The 18,053-nt window shown below is 36.1% G+C and overlaps 1 protein-coding gene across 1 annotated transcript in view; it reads left to right on the top strand.

The window, feature by feature from the left end:
- The window catches only part of LOC117330581, a 46,926-nt gene that overhangs the window by 10,806 nt on the left and 18,067 nt on the right, over window positions 1-18,053 (top strand). The window contains 11 exon segments of the mRNA XM_033888993.1: window positions 5,037-5,178; window positions 6,138-6,254; window positions 8,965-9,163; window positions 9,905-10,352; window positions 10,794-10,983; window positions 11,322-11,399; window positions 11,854-12,014; window positions 12,527-12,698; window positions 13,267-13,652; window positions 14,359-14,587; window positions 14,918-15,004. Coding sequence (XP_033744884.1) covers window positions 5,037-5,178; window positions 6,138-6,254; window positions 8,965-9,163; window positions 9,905-10,352; window positions 10,794-10,983; window positions 11,322-11,399; window positions 11,854-12,014; window positions 12,527-12,698; window positions 13,267-13,652; window positions 14,359-14,587; window positions 14,918-15,004 — 2,209 coding nt within the window.

Here is an 18,053-nt window from a genome sequence, read left to right as displayed (position 1 = left end):
TATCACAGATAAAATGTACATGTTTTATTTACTTTATAACTATTTAGTGTTTATATTCCTTGAGAGAAACAGCAATTAATTTTATCTCATGAATATTCATTACAGTATATTTAACCGAGAAACATGCACCTTTAGTGCAACAACTTGTTAGAAATTTTAACCATGGATTTATATACATGTATATATATAAATTATGTGTTGAAAGCAACAGAAGCTACTGCCAGGCATATAAACTTGTCGAGTAAAAAACCCTGAAGGAATATACATAGGAGATTAAATGCAAAAGGAAAACTAATAATATTATCCATGGAAACCACCATTAGCAAATTGTATTCTTAGAAACACATGGAATCTAAACATTTATCATCCTGTTGGGGGTGGAACATGGTTTTTCTTTCCTCCAAGATTAATAACAATTTCCGAATGACGTATGTAGGAGAGTCGTAAAATGTGTAGTTCATTAAAGGCAAGTCGACACAGAACAAAAGAATATATCTTGATCACATTTCCGTCTGATAATTTGCGATACTAAAGAAGAACAGCTCGGACAATTAAGAGAATAAACACGAATTTAAATAAAATTTGAATTTTAATATTCAAACTTTGATTCATTCTACAGTATCTTCAAAACAAACTAAGAATAAACAGTCCAACCTCATTATCTCAAAGTCATAGACAAAGGGTTCACGAAAAAACTTGTCCTGAGTATAGAATATTTACTGTTTGAACTGAATCTTTCGAGTTTTAGATAACAAAGTTTGACTGCACATGTACTTACATATAGAGTTTAGGTAAAATAATATCAGTACTGGAGGCAACATTACTAACTGGAACGTTAACTGTTGTGGGATTTTGAAGTGACAATTAGGTAGGTGTTTATTGATGTTTAGAACGCGAACTTAATGAAGAAAATGGCTCTAGGTACTTATGTATGGCTATATTCAAACTGAAGGAAAACCCATAAAGCCCTCGCACTACAACTGTAAACAGTAGATTGACAACTCTCTGTGGAATAACACATGTGTAAGTCATTAGTTTCTCAACAGAAATCTATATAACAACCTCGTCTGTCATCAGCTGAGAGTGTATTTAACAGTACATTTACTTCTCGACATCCGACTCTTATACTGTCATTTTGGTGTAGTACTATACACTGAATTTACAATGGGTATCCAAGGATCTAAGTCCAGCATGTGTTTGTATGGCTAATGAATTAAAGAATACATTCTATGTATAATGCATGCAAGCATCTGCATGATTCTGATCCTAAGACTGACTTTGATATGGCAAGATAATGTTTACCTTGTCTATTTATAGATTTGGTTCACATGTGAATGATAGAGGATGTATCTGGTTGTTACCTGCTCCAGCCAAATCAACATTGGCATTCCATCAGCCACAATAATAGGTTATCCTCTCAGCTCCAATTATTTCTGATTAGCTAATAAGGAACTGCATTTTGGTGATTTCTTTATACAAACATGGACCTTCTTACACTCTATTGACCTTCAGACACTTGGTTCCTAGATCTAGATAGTCTAATACAAACACTGTATGACCTTCAGACACTTGGTTCCTAGTCTAATACAAACATTGTATGACCTTCAGACATTTGGTTCCTAGTCTAATACAAACATTGTATGACCTTCAGACACTTGGTTCCTAGTCTAAACACTGTATGACCTTCAGACACTTGGTTCCTAGTCTAAACACTGTATGACCTTCAGACACTTGGTTCCTATAGTCTAATACAAACACTGTATGACCTTCAGACATTTGGTTCCTAGTCTAATACAAACACTGTCACTGTATGACCTTCAGACATTTGGTTCCTAGTCTAATACAAATACTGTATGACCTTCAGACACTTGGTTCCTAGTCTAATACAAACACTGTATGACCTTCAGACACTTGGTTCCTAGTCTAATACAAACACTGTGTGACCTTCAGACACTTGGTTCCTAGTCTAATACAAACATTGTATTGACCTTCAGACACTTGGCTCCTAGTCTAATACAAACACTGTATGACCTTCAGACACTTGGTTCCTAGTCTAAACACTGTATGACCTTCAGACACTTGGTTCCTGGTCTAATACAAACACTGTATGACCTTCAGACACTTGGTTCCTAGTCTAATACAAACATTGTATGACCTTCAGACACTTGGTTCCTAGTCTAAACACTGTATGACCTTCAGACACTTGGTTCCTGGTCTAATACAAACACTGTATGACCTTCAGACATTTGGTTCCTAGTCTAATACAAACATTGTATGACCTTCAGACACTTGGTTCCTAGTCTAATACAAACACTGTATGACCTTCAGACACTTGGTTCCTAGTCTAAACACTGTATGACCTTCAGACACTTGGCTCCTAGTCTAATACAAACATTGTATGACCTTCAGACACTTGGTTCCTGGTATAATACAAACATTGTATGGCCTTCAGACACTTGGTTCCTAGTCTAATACAAACACTGTGTGACCTTCAGACACTTTGATTGAAGGAACAGCTGACCTTCACATTTGTCTGCTCTATGTAATTCCTTCTTAACCAAATTATTTTTGTTTTAAAGACTGGAGTATTTTTAGAAAGCACGGTGTAAACATCAACACTGTGTCTGGGATGTTCTGTATAGAAACACCCCTCCTACCACCCATACACCAGGCACACACCTACCTAGTACATCAGACTGTTTGTGTGTGTATTGTAACTTGATGCCTCTCCATGTTTGGCCACAGGTGCTGCACAATTTGTATGTGTACTCCCCAATACCACTGCAGTGTGTACACAGTAAGCTGTTGTGGAGCTTCGGTCAACATGTGTGGTGGAGATATAGGGGAATATACCACTGTTCAGCGCCCCCTGGAGGTGGAGGGGTGCATCAATACACCAATTATACAATGACATTTGTTAATTTGTCATCATTATTATCCAATCATTTCTTAGTCTTGGACCATAGTATGTTCACTTTGACTTGCTGAGGTGAATGGCTAGTATCAGTTGCTCCAAATTAACGACCTTGTCCTATTCAGTTGTCAAGGTCGACGTCACAGACTGTCATCAATTACCTTTTGTCACAAAACTTATATAGCTAGAACATTGAAGTGTGTCCATGTTAAAACTATATCTTACTAAGCAGTAGAGTAGTAAAAGAATCTTTAAAATTGTTCTACTGAATGACCCTGACTTGTGTTAAAGCCAAGGTCAACGATCAAACAATTTTTCATATGAATCTGACTGACTGTAGAGCACAAAAGCCGTCATACATGCATATTTTCAAATTTTTATCAAATATAAACTTAATTAAGTCAAATCAGAGTACAAATCTTACATAAACTAGGTTGACTCAAGTCAAATCAGAGTAAAAATCTTACATAAACTAGGTTGGCTCATTTCATGTAGAGTTACGTATACCTGGTAAGAGGAACAAAAATGACGAAAACAAAAATAGAACTTTGAAGCCTGTCAGTGTTCCCATGGTTTCTAGACAAGATACAATAAGCTGTCTGATGGATGTAAAAGATGTTGTTTATTTCATCAGTAGCATTTAAATTAGAATGCACATATAACTCCACCAACGAAGACAACTCTCTCCCACTCTAAACGTATTTCTATGCTTTCATATGTAATCCCATGGTAGACATATTATTGATTAAATTGTTACATAGCTTTAGCTACAGAAACCATAAATACCAGTGTGGTGTTTGTCAATTTGATGTTGTAAGTCTGTTCACACCATACTGTGTCCGCGCACACCACTATATATGTTACTGGAGAGGGGGTATAACTTTAGGATAAGTGGTTTTGGAATGTTGGAATAAAAATGATGAATGTGTGTACAACTTCAATTCAGGTTTAATTACATTTATGTTCATGTAAATTAACATAGCAAATTATTTATATTTTCATACAAAAAAGTATGATGAAGCAATTAAGGCTGGTTGTCATCAATATTAATTTTCGATAAAAGTGGTTCTCCCCCACACATTTTACCGTACTTTCTCTTTTATCATTCCCTGCCACATAAATGGATTTCACAAATTTGTTATTGAAAACTTAATGACTCAGTGTTGATTCATTCATTCATTCATTCATTCTTTAATTCCTCTTAAAGAGATATAGAAAAATACAGATAAATACAAAGCAATTATTTTTTGGTATTACAGTCAATGATTTTCAAAAGGGAAGGAAATGAAAAAATGGGTCATCGCGTTCGCATCGCGACGCGCTTTTCCTGTGTTTTAAAATCTGTCCTCAGCTGCAAGATATGCATGTGATGCAACTCTCATGAATCGAGTGGCCATCATCCTACTTGTTCCGATACTCCTCTATCATGGTCCTACTTGTTCCGATACTCCTCTATTATAGAATACTATATGGTCCTACTTTTTCCGATACTCCTCTATTATAGAATACCATATGGTCCTACTTGTTCCAAGGCTCTTCTTTCACAGAATACTGTATGGTCCTACTTGTCCCGATACTCCTCTATTATAGAATACCATATGGTCCTACTTGTTCCAAGGCTCTTCTTTCACAGAATACTGTATGGTCCCACTTGTTCCGATACTCCTGTGTTTTTGTTCTGTAGCATTTGATTCCTGTCTCCCCTGAGACAAACTGATGATATGAAATGTAGACGTATCGGAGAGGACAATATTTCACCATAATACCCGGACAGTTTTCTCATATCTAAGCTATATGGCTTTGTCACCAATTTAAAAAGAATTTCTTGTTTTTCATTATGCGTTGTCTGGCTGGTTTCCATATGTTCACACACAACCAGTTATTTTATAGCTGATATTTTCAGTGCCTACTGATTTTGGTCGAATAGAATATTCTTGTATCGTGTTTAATTGTTCTGACAATCATTTCAATTTCTGGGTAATTTGAACCTCACACTGAAAAAAAAGTTTCTTTCAGCTTGGGGGAAATATGTAATTCAATGATTAGTACCGCCAATATAGTGTACATGTCCATGCGTTCTTTTATCACAAATTAATACGTTGTAAACTTCTATATTTTTCAGAGAGGAAGAAGCTATACAATTAGATGGTTTGAATGTGGCCCAGATGAAAGAGCTTCGTGAAAAGGCTGAGAAACATGCATTCCAGGCAGAAGTTAACAGGATGATGAAGCTAATCATCAACTCCCTGTACAAGAATAAGGAGGTACGGAACCAATGCTAATTCTTATACGCTGTACTTATACAACTCCTTCTGTATACGGGCTGAATAATGAGATATATATAATGTTATTACAAGATGAGTTTTTTTAGTATTTGTGCCATTCTATTGTTTTGTAATGTTCAATAATATATTTCTATGTGTTGATATTGACAAAGAAACCAATGGCATCAAGAAAAAAAAATGGCTCACTAAAACTCTTTGATACTTTTCATTTACAGATTGAAAACTTGAATATGCATTCAATATGTCTATTCTTTCAGTATTCACTGTGAAATCCTCATTTGATATATAGTTCAATGTAGGCTAACAGAAGTTGTACTTTATGTAGACCTTATCATGATGATCACTGGACTACATATTGAGTGATAATGGCTATTTAAGGAGATTTCAATAATGGCATACATACTTCCATTTCACATGTTTACTCTGATGTGTGTATAAATAAGTAAAATTCAACAATAGAGGATGGCTCAAAGATAGATAAAATACTTAGTACGTGTTGGACATTTAAATGTGTCCAGAGATCTTTAGGGTGGTGCTGGACAGTTGTAAAATATTTCTTGTAATACTGGAACAACTTTGCCTCACCCTGACACCCAATTCCTCTATTTTTTTTTGTGCCTAATTAAGGTTATGGCACAACTTAAGTGGTAAATATTGTAAAATGAAATATTTTCAGATACATGTATGTAACTCGTCAAACATGAAATATCTCCATCTGGAATAAATTTGGAGACTTTCTCTGACATTTCAAGTACTTATTTCTATAATGAAATGCTTTTACACATTCTTTCTTCCTGGCTTTTGTCATGTACACAGAACATGTTTTTAGAGACAAGTCTTTGCATGGAGATATAAACAAGATATAGAAACTAAAGACATACTTGTATTAGAGAGTTTATTGCTGGATATGTGATTTAAGATATAATTTTCTGTTGCAGATTTTCCTCAGGGAATTAATTTCCAATGCATCTGATGCCTTGGACAAGATCCGATTCATGAGTCTCACAGACAAGGATGCTATGGTAGCTACAGATGAACTCAGCATCAAAATTAAGGTAACTAATTACTTCAGCAGTATTATATTGACTTTTCTTTCCATAGAGCTCCACACAGCCATTTTAGGCATTGTTAAAGACAAGTTTTGTGGGCATGTTAATGTGCTGATTACATACTCGAATAAAGCTCAAAAATATATTCACTTTAATGTATCAGATAATACAGGTAAGGGGGATAACTCCAAGAGAAATCACAGATTTAACATTAGGTACCATATAGCCTTAATGCATCTGTAAAATGTAGTAAATTGTTACAATGGTAACACAAATATTGTGTTCTACCACTAAAAACTGGAAGTAATTTACTGTAACTGACTTTGGTAACATTGATGTTTACAGTGTACCACTAAATAAACCGGGGAAGTGTATGTATGTGTGTTGTGCTTGTAAAGATTCTTGTGGTGATGCCAGGCTTCTCTTGTGATGTTTTGAGGGGAATTGTAGATATAAAATCTCGAAAACAAAGTGTTGTGTGGGTGGGAAGATGTATATTGTATGTAAAAGCTAGTATATGACTATAAATAGAACCTGTTGGGTCCGCTTGAATTAGGTTAGTTTGGCCAAATATTGTTCTCCTGAAAAACATTTTGCCAAGAAGACAGTGCCCCAATGTTATTTTCTTCTTTTCATATAGTTTATACTAAACACATTAACTCATTTATAAGTAAACTGTTAATGTTCTTTATGATATTGATTTGTTGCAAAAAAAAAGACAATATTAATAATAAAACCAGACATTTATTCTCGTAACATTGTGAGATTTAAAACATAAAATTTCTGCCAGCGTTTAATATGTAAGGAAATCATTCCGAAAATTTTGAAATTATTCCAAAAAATTTTTTATTATTTATTTATACATTTTTAGGTCACCTGAGACAAAGTCTCAAGTGACCTATTCTAATCCCCTTTTGTCCGTCGTCGTCCGTCGTCCGTCGTCCGTCCGTCGTCCGTCGTCCGTCGTGCGTCCGTAAACAATTTACATTTTCGACTTCTTCTCCAAAACCCCTAAACCAAATTCCATGAAATTTGGCAGGAAGCTTCTATGGCTAAAGGTCAACCAAAATTGTAAATTATATGGTCCCCACCCCCCAGGGGCCTGAGGGGCGGGGCTAAAAAGGGTCAAATTGACTTAACTTCAAAAATCTTCTTCTCTACTCTCAGATATGGTGGAATCAAACACTCTTCGTAGATGGAAGGGTCTTAAGGTGCTTTACCAAAATTGTAAATTTCATGAACCTGGGGTCTCATGTTTGCCCCTGGGGAGGGGGTAAACTTTACAATAGTTTATATAGGGAAATCACATTTTTGACTTTTATTTGTTTTATTTCTATTGGAATTCATTCTAATTTGGTAAACATTGTCAGCATGAGATGACAGTTTGATGGCATGCACATGTTGGCCCTGACTGACCCCCAGGGGCTGATGGGCGGGGCTAAAAAGGGCCAAATTGACTGAAATTTAAAAAATCTTCTTCTCAAGACGGAAATAAGGTTGAATCAAATACTCTTTATAGTTAGAAGGGTCTTAAGGTGCTTTACTAAAATTGTGAATTTCATGACCCTGGGGTCTCAAGTTTGCCCCTTGGGAGGGGGTAAACTTGACTATAGTTTATATAGGGAAATCACATTTTTTACTATAATTTGTTTGAATTCTATTGGAATTCATTCTAACTTAGTTAACATTATCACCTTGTGAAGGCAGTTTGATTGTGTACACATGTTTGCCCTGACTGACCCCCAGTGGCTAATGGGCGGGGTTAAAAAGGGCCAAATTGACTGAAATTTAAAAAATCTTCTTCTCAAGACGGAAATAAGGTGGAATCAAATACTCTTTATAGTTGGAAGCATCTTAAAGTGCTTTACTGAAATTTTGAATTTCATGACCCTGGGGTCTCAAGTTTGCCCCTGGGGAGGGGGTATACTTTACTATAGTTTATATAGGGAAATCACATTTTTCACTATAATATGTTTGATTTCTATTGGAATTCATTCTATTTTGGTTAACATTATCAGCTTGGGATGACAGTTTGAGGGTACCAGGTATATGCACATGCTGGCCCTGACTGACCCCTAGGGGCTTATGGGCGGGGCTAAAAAGGGTCAAATTGACTGAAATTTCAAAAATCTTCTTTTCAGACTGAAATAAGATAGAATCAAATACTGTTTATAGATGGAGGGATCTTAAGGTGCTTTACTAAAATTGTGAATTTTATGACCCTGGGGTCACACATTTACCCCTGGGGAGGGGTAAATTTTACTATAGTTTATATAGGGAAATCACATTTTTGACTGATTTGTTTGATTTCTATTGGAATTCATTCTAACTTGGTTAACATTTTCAGCATGGGATGAAAGTTTGATAATATGCACATGTTGGCCCTGACTGACCCCTTGGGGCTTATGGGCGGGGCCAAAAATGGTCAATTAAATTAACTGAAATATTTCAAATCTCAGGTGACCGTTAAGGCCCATGGGCCTCTTGTTTAATTTTCTTTTACAATTGGGAGGGGGGTATTTGTTAGGGAATATATTTTCTATACATACATCTACTTGTATCAAAATCTATTGAAATTTTGTCTGTGATTTTTGAGCAAACAACCATATGGATGAAGTTCCATTATTTGAATTCCGTCCACAAATTTCACCCAAATCATCTTGTTAATGTTGCCTTAAAACTGATGGTGCTTGACCTTTACCTTTTTACCTTACAGGTAGACAAAGACAATCATGTCCTCCACGTCACAGACACTGGTATTGGTATGACGAAATCTGATCTCGTCAACAACCTCGGAACCATTGCCAAATCTGGTACCAGCGAGTTCTTAAAACACCTCGGGGATGCAAACTCAGCAACTGAGATGAACGATTTGATTGGACAGTTCGGTGTGGGCTTCTATTCATCTTTCCTAGGTAAGTGTGCATGTTTTTGGCTAACAGCTATTAACAGTGACTTCATAAGTTTATTTATTGAGCATTGACATCAAATAAAAGTTACACAATAAAGGTACCAGGTAGTAAATTGCCTTTTTATACAAAAAAACCCGCAACGAAGTTAGGGGGGGGGGTATACTGGGATCAGGTTGTGGTTGTCCTTCCGTCCGTCTGTAGACACAACAATGTACCGGCTACTCCTCCTAAACTACTGAGGGAATTTCAATGAAACTTTATGGCAATAACCCTTATACATTGTAGATGTGCGTAATCTATATCATGTTGTAATTTTGTGGTTACCATGGTAACCAGGTCACTATACTTCATTTTTTGGGTGAGTCTGTAGACACAACAATGTACCGGCTACTCCTCCTAAACTACTGAGGGAATTTCAACGAAACTTCATGGCAATAACTCTTATACAATGTAGATGTGCGTAATCTATATCATGTTGTAATTTTGGTAACCATGGTAACCAGGTCACTATACTTCGTTTTTTTGGTGAGGGAGAATTTTGTCCAGTCAACTCCTTATAAACCTGTGAACTGCTTCAAGTCAAACTACACAGTAGTGATAAGGACCATGTGTAAATATGCATGCATGATATGAGGGGTATGAGTTGGTCCTCTGGACGACAGTTCTAGTTTAATGTTCAATCATATGAAAAAAAATTGTCAAATACGATTTTTCAAATTTCTTTTCTTTTTAACTATTATACAGTTGCTGATCGTATCATTGTCGCTTCAAAACACAACGATGATGAACAGTACATTTGGGAGTCTGACTCGGAGTCCTTCTCTGTCACAAAGGATCCCCGTGGAAACACCTTGGCCCGTGGTACTACCATCAGTCTTCATATGAAAGAGGAGGCCAACGATTTCCTGGAGGAGTCCACTCTGAAGGACCTCATCCGCAAATACAGCCAGTTCATCAACTTCAACATCTACCTGTGGACCAGCAAGACAGAGGAGGTTGAGGAACCCATTGATGAGGAGGAGGCAAAGGATGAGGCTGCAGAGGAGGATAAAGATGAGGAAAAAGATGAAGATGATGATGAAGGAAAGGTAGAGGAAGAAAAGGAAGATGAGAAGCCAAAGACAAAGAAAGTTTCGAAGACTGTGTGGGATTGGGATCTTATGAACAGTGTCAAGCCTATCTGGACCAGGAAGTGAGTACTAGGGAGCATTTAGTTACTGGGAAGTATTGGGGAGTAATCATTTATTGGGAAGAATTGGTTTATTTTTGAGGGAGGGATGTCTTCACAAGAAGTAGAAGTCATGTGAGGACAGTCAAAACTTAGAGTTTGTTTAATTTCAGTTAACATTTTGATTTTTTGGTTGTTAGATGAAATTAATCTGTTTTAAAGTTCTTCCTAATTCCTCTGAAAGTGACATACTGAGTAAAATTAGAAACCAAAATGTCCTTGTTTCCATTGGAACTATGAAAATGCTCATTAAGATTATTACTTATATTTATTTATGACTGACTGCTAACAATAGAGAATTATTGAACTATCTCTAGCAAGATCAGTGTTTATTTGTTATGCATGCTTTTGTTCAAATTTTGTTATGTTTCATATTAAATTTTCATTACTATTTTTTTCTTCCAGATCTTCAGAAATCACAGATGATGAGTACACCGAATTTTACAAGTCCATCAGTAAGGATCATGAAGAGCCGATGGCCAAAGTCCACTTCACCGCTGAGGGAGAGGTCACCTTCAAGTCTATCCTCTATGTACCGAAGACTGCCACACCTGACCTGTTCCAAAACTATGGCAAAACCCAGGAACACATCAAGGTCAGTTTTATAGAGAAATCTGATATGATTACTCTAGTGACATTTTTTCTGAATGGATTTTGATAAAACATTATGCAAAGGTCAATTATGAGCATATCTTGGATGTATTCCTGTTTCATGTTTCCAAGGTTAAGTTCAAGAATACTGTTATTATTTATAAAAACAATGACACTTATTTACATGGGAGGAGGAGAATCCATAATTTTAACATATCAAGTTTTTCATTTTAAGTTTTTCATTTTGACTGATTTTATCCTGCTTTTATACGGTCATACTTTGAGAATTTAATCAGATCTTTGAAGCACTCACTCACTGACTGTACAATGCTTATGTTACAGATGTATGTGAGGAGAGTGTTCATCACCGACGACTTTGAAGACATGATGCCCAAATATTTGTCTTTTGTGAAGGGAGTGGTGAGTATTATTTATCTTGAATACAAGGCTTACACAGAACTCATTTAATATTTTTATATAATCTCTAGAGCTAATTTATCAAATCACATCTGTAGGTATTCATCCAAAAATTAGATCCTCGAAGGAGTTAGGTTGAGAAAAGTTAAAAAAAGAACTTTACTCATACAAAAAAGAAAGGAAATATTTAAAATGCACATTTAAGTTGTTCTAATAATTGTCATGACATGAATGCCCCATATTGTCTGTGAGCTTGTTTCACAGAATTCTAAAAGATTTGGCAGACCGAGATCAAAATGTCTACATTGGAGCAGTGAAAAGCATTATAAATATATCACTGCAGATGCAAAGATGATTTGAAATTACTTAAAATGCACATGTAGTAAGTTTCCTGTTCTCTTTCCTCAATGTGACTTTGTTTGACATATAATTTAACTCTTCACTCTGATTTTATCAGGTTGACTCTGACGACCTTCCATTAAACGTATCTCGTGAAACCCTACAACAACACAAACTCCTCAAGGTCATCAAGAAGAAACTGGTCAGAAAGACACTCGACATGATCAAGAAAATTGATAAAGATGATTATGAAAAGTTCTGGAAAGAATACAGTACAAGGTTTGTTTATAGTACAAAGGACATTTGCCAATCTAGACATACAAATTATAAAGGATATCTAACAGTGTCTTCAGTAATACCAAATATATTTCATGAGTGGGGCTAATATTTTGATATTTTTCACGAGTGCGCAGCACTAGTAAAAAATTTCAATATATTAGCCGCATGGTAGAGTACAAAGGATTAATTATACCAGGGTATAGAACTGTTGTATAAAAAACTGTGGGTTCAATTTTTAAAATGTTTTGTATAATAATGTTTTATCATAAATTATCTTGAAGATGTATTTGCTAATATTACTTAAGATATTAGAAATAGAAACCTCATTTTGGATCTACATAAACATTCCATCATAGAATGAAATAATAAGCCAATACATTGATATCCTAGTATTTTATATTTAAAGAATAAACAGTTTTAATTCCTTGTCTAGCTGACCCATAATGGATAGGACCTTAGGTTTTGAGACAAGACAATTCTCCAGTATTGTATCCCTGTAAATATATTTGTAGCATCAAGCTGGGAGTGATCGAGGACCACTCAAACAGAACCCGTCTGGCCAAACTTCTGAGATTTGCTTCATCAAACTCTGACACAGAAAACACAAGTCTGGCTGATTATCTGGAGAGGATGAAAGAAAAACAGGAATCCATTTACTTTATGGCAGGAACAAGCAGGAAGGAGGTGAGAGAGATGAGCATTTTGTTTGTAGAGCACTCTACATAAAACAAAACAGTATAATCCTTCTGAGATCAAAATAGTTACAACAAAGTATTTGAAATAGATGCTGTTTAAGATGCAGTGAAACCTGTCTGATCTGACACAGAAGGGGACACTATATAGATATTTGATGGTAAGATTAGGCAGGGTGTCTGTATATACAGATATAAAACTCTACACACAAGTTAAAAACACCAGTTGGCTAGCATATTAACAAGTTATTTATTTGAAGTTAAAGTCAGATAATCTGCAAATTTGAGATCTAGAGTATTGGACTTACTTTTTAATTGTTAGAGATCTTTCAGGCACCAGTTTGACTCACAAGTATCAGGGATAACTTCTTCTAAAGTTCTAAAGTAGTTTGAACAATTTTGTTATCTTTGGACTGTAGCAAAATTATCCACTGGTATTGAGTTGAGCTAGTGTAATATTGATTCATTTTGAAGTAAAATTAATTAATGGAAGTTGAATCCCTTTTATTCCTCTTAAAAAAGAAATGTGGAGTGTTATATTTCAATATTTTCTCCGACAGGTTGAACAATCCCCATTCGTTGAGCGACTATTGAAGAAAGGATATGAAGTTCTGTACCTTGTGGAGCCTGTTGATGAGTACTGCATACAGTCCTTGCCTGAATTTGACGGAAAGAAGTTCCAGAATGTCGCCAAAGAGGGTCTGAAACTGGATGGGGACAGCGAGAAGGCTAAGGAAACCAAGGATGAACTGCAGAAGGAGTATGAGCCCCTGACCACCTGGCTGAAGGACGATGGACTCAAGGACTTGATTGAGAAGGCCACCGTCTCCGAGAGATTGAGCCAGTCACCATGTGCCCTAGTGGCTAGCCAGTATGGCTGGTCAGGCAACATGGAGAGGATCATGAAATCTCAGGCCTATGCCAAAGCCAAGGATCCAACATCTGAGTGAGTATAGTATATTCTATACCCCCCTCCATTTTGTAAGGAAGGAGTGTGGGTATATTGTGTTACCCATGTCAATCTGTCTCATCCAGTCCTGTTCCAAATATCTTCAGAACTCGTCAACAGATTGAGTTCATATTTACATGATAGTATCATAACATTATGTTCTGCACCTTAAGGTGTCCTGACACTTTATCACTAGCCCTCCACATCTGGGTTGCGAGTTCGAAACCTGTGTGGGGAAGTTGCCCCTGTACTGACTGTAGGCCAGAGGTTTTTTCTCCAGTTACTCTTCCACCTCCAAAACCTGACACGTCCTTAAATGACCCTGACTGTTAATAGGACGTTAAAACAAAATAACCCAAACCAAACTGCACCTGATCACGTTCTGGTAGGCATCGGTCAAACTCAAAGGTCACCTTTTGCCCGTTCTGCACGGGACGCATCAGAGCAGAGGCATTCATGCCTTTACAGATATTTTCTAGTTTTATATTTATAGTCTATATTCTATACATGATTGAAGAAATTTGGATCCAAGAATATGTCCCTCATACCTTTTAACCAATTATAAATTATGATGTGGGGTATTAAGTTAAGCTACAATTCTAGTTCAGATTGTGTTTAATATTTTATGAATTCTGTTATCTGCATTTTCTAAAGATACTGAAATAATTGAGAACATTTATTTAAATAATGTTATTCCCGACAGCTACTACGCAACACAGAAGAAAACCCTTGAGATCAACCCTGGACATCCTCTCATCAAAGAACTTAAAACTAAGGTAGAAGCCGAAGATGAAGGTGCTAAAGATCTTGCCCTCATTTTGTATGATACAGCCACCCTTCGCTCTGGATTTGCCATCAAGGACTCTGCAACATTTGCCAAGAGAATTGAGACAATGTTGAGAACATCTTTAGACATTCCATTTGATGCTAAGGTAAAAATGTGTGAAGAAGTTTCTGATGTTATCCTCGTCTTTGATTCTTTATACAAATACGTAGCAGACTTGTTCTGCCATGTCAAATAATGTAAGACACATGTATAATGCTATTGTGTTGTAAATAAATGCCACCTGATAATCTCCGCAGTAACAATTTTTCTTTGTAAATCAGAATTAGAGAGTCTTCATTTATTTGTCATGAATTATGTGATAAAACGTAATGCACACTTGTGTTATTGTAATAATGAAATTGATCATATGAATTCCTTATCACATTGACACTCGTGTAAGATCCTTGTCTGAGTATTTGTTCCTCCTTGATTCCAGGTGGATGAGTTACCAGACTTTGAGGAGGAAGAGGCTGCTGCTGATGATGATGAGGCAGAAGAAGTTAGCAGTGAAGATGGAGAACAGGTAAGGCATGACCTGTAGTCTTTATCATCTCACAGTACTCAACCAAATTAGGACTATAGTCCTAATATACACTATAGACGGGGACTGTAGTCCTAATATACAAAATAGATGGGGACTATAGTCCTAACATACACAATACACGGGGACTGTAGTCCTAACATACACAATACACGGGGACTGTAGTCCTAACATACACTATAGACGGGGACTGTAGTCCTAATATACACTATAGACGGGGACTATAGTCCTAATATACACTATAGACGGGGACTGTAGTCCTAATATACAAAATAGATGGGGACTGTAGTCTTAACATACACAATACACGGGGACTGTAGTCCTAACATACACAATAGACAGGGACTGTAGTCCTAATATACACTATAGACGGGGACTGTAGTCCTAATATACACTATAGACGGGGACTGTAGTCCTAACATACACAATACACGGGGACTATAGTCCTAATATACACTATAGACGGGGACTAGTCCTAATATACACAGTACACGGGGACTGTAGTCCTAACATACACAATACACAGGGACTGTAGTCTTAACATACACAATACACGGGGACTGTAGTCCTAACATACACAATACACAGGGACTGTAGTCCTAACATACACAATACACAGGGACTGTAGTCCTAATATACAAAATAGATGGGGACTATAGTCCTAATATACACTATAGAGGGGACTGTAGTCCTAATATACACTATAGACGGGGACTGTAGTCCTAATATACACTATAGATGGGAACTGTAGTCCTTACATACCTATACATGGGGACTGTAGTCCTAACGTACACAATACACGGGGACTGTAGTCCTAACATACACAATAGACGGGGACTGTAGTCCTAACATACACAATACACGGGGACTGTAGTCCTAATATACAAAATAGATGGGGACTATAGTCCTAATATACACTATAGACGGGGACTGTAGTCCTAATATACAAAATAGATGGGGACTATAGTCCTAATATACACTATAGATGGGGACTGTAGTCCTAATATACAAAATAGATGGGGACTATAGTCCTAATATACACTATAGACGGGGACTGTAGTCCTAACATACACTATAGACGGGGACTGTAGTCCTAATATACAAAATAGATGGGGACTATAATCCTAATATACACTATAGACGGGGACTGTAGTCCTAACATACACTATAGACGGGGACTGTAGTCCTAATATACACTATAGACGGGGACTATATCCCTAATATACACAATACACGGGGACTTTAGTCCTAATATACACTATAGAAGGGGACTATAGTCCTAATATACACAATACATGGGGACTGTAGCCCTAACATACACAATACACGGGGACTGTAGTCCTAACATACACTATAGACAGGGACTGTAGTCCTAACATACACTATAGACAGGGACTGTAGTCCTAACATACACAATACACGGGGACTGTAGTCCTAACATACACAATAGTTGGGAACTGTTGTCCTAACATACACAATAGACAGGGACTGTAGTCCTAACACAAACAGTAGACACATATATATATATATATATATATAGTCCTTACAAACACAAATTGGGACATAAACCATGCAGAAAAAAAAGCCTTTATTATAAACTCTGTGTAAACATTATAAATCTATACAAACCTGTCTTTGAATATGAACATAACTTTAAAAACAAACTGAAATTTGCCTTTGAAGGTAAACTTTAGTTTCAGATTATTTTACTTTTAATAAATACAAGTCTTTGACCATGAACTCTACTGAAATATGTCTTAGATACAAAATGTGAGGATTCAGTCATTTTGCATGTAATCTTACTTGTGACTTTGATGTGTGTTTTTATATTTCCATCTCCCATCATACATGTACCATGCTGCTTTGCCTGTTCGGTTTGTGTTGAATCTCCCAGTTAAATCGTTTGATTTGTGTTGGCCTTTCAAGGTCAAATGTTTGCTAGTTCACTGCATTTTGACCTTGAGCAGATACAAAAATTTAAATACATTTTATAACATTCTTGCATGGTATTTTAGAATAGAATCAAACACTGTCAGAGAAAATGCATGTGAATGTATAGACTTTGATAACAAAATTTGAGTCGATGCACAAACTTGCGCTCTCGTGCTTGCGACCTTCAATGTTTGCACATCAGGGAAGTTGGAGATACTAACCCTGATGTTCCATTTGTGTGTAGAGACCTGCTATATTATGTTTAATGAAACCAGGCAAAGATGTTACCATGGTGATGGGAGAGGAAATACATTATACACAGGCCGAACTAAACCCTATCCCTCTCGTCTTATGACTCATAATGGATTATTCCAGATGGCCCATTATGACATATGTAGGGGATGGTTATAACCTCAAAGCTGGAGATATTCTTTTATATACTCTGTATTAGTGATGACAAAATAGGATTTAGTCAGTCCTGAACAACAGGGGCAGGTGTCCAATTTATGAAGTTTTAGAGATAAAGATATATTTGCAAAATTTGTTTGTGAGTTTGTGAGTTGGCTTTGTGATAGGTTTAACATATACGTCTTCAGAGAACTGACTTTGGAGTAGGTTTTTATTTTCATTTTTTATTTTTCTCTTTTAGGGTATTCAAAATTATGACATAATGGACATCAAAGACATATTCAGATACAAATGCAAAACAAACAAAAATGATTTGCAGATAATACATAGTCATAGAAGTTATAGAATGATGGATATATTGGTATACAAGATCTATACATGAAAAATATGAATTTATAGAATGATGGATATATTGGTATACAAGATCTATACATGAAAAATATGAATTTATAGAATGATAGATATATTGGTATACAAGATCTATACATGAAAAAAATGGCAGAAATTAATTGTTCTGGTAGGACTTTGATAATTTGTCACTGATGGTATTTTATTCTCAGAGTTATTTTAGTTATGAAGTCCAAGTTATCCACACATGATACACAAACCATTTATTGTACAAGGTCTGTACAAAACATCATTGATAATACTTTTCTTTCAATCTTACAATGATACCAAGCAGTTTTGAAAA

This window comes from Pecten maximus, chromosome 7 (assembly GCF_902652985.1).
Source record: "Pecten maximus chromosome 7, xPecMax1.1, whole genome shotgun sequence".
Classification (NCBI taxonomy): Eukaryota; Metazoa; Mollusca; class Bivalvia; order Pectinida; family Pectinidae; genus Pecten; species Pecten maximus.
Note: the sequence above shows the minus strand (reverse complement) of the source record. Positions and strands in the feature narration are given on the sequence as shown.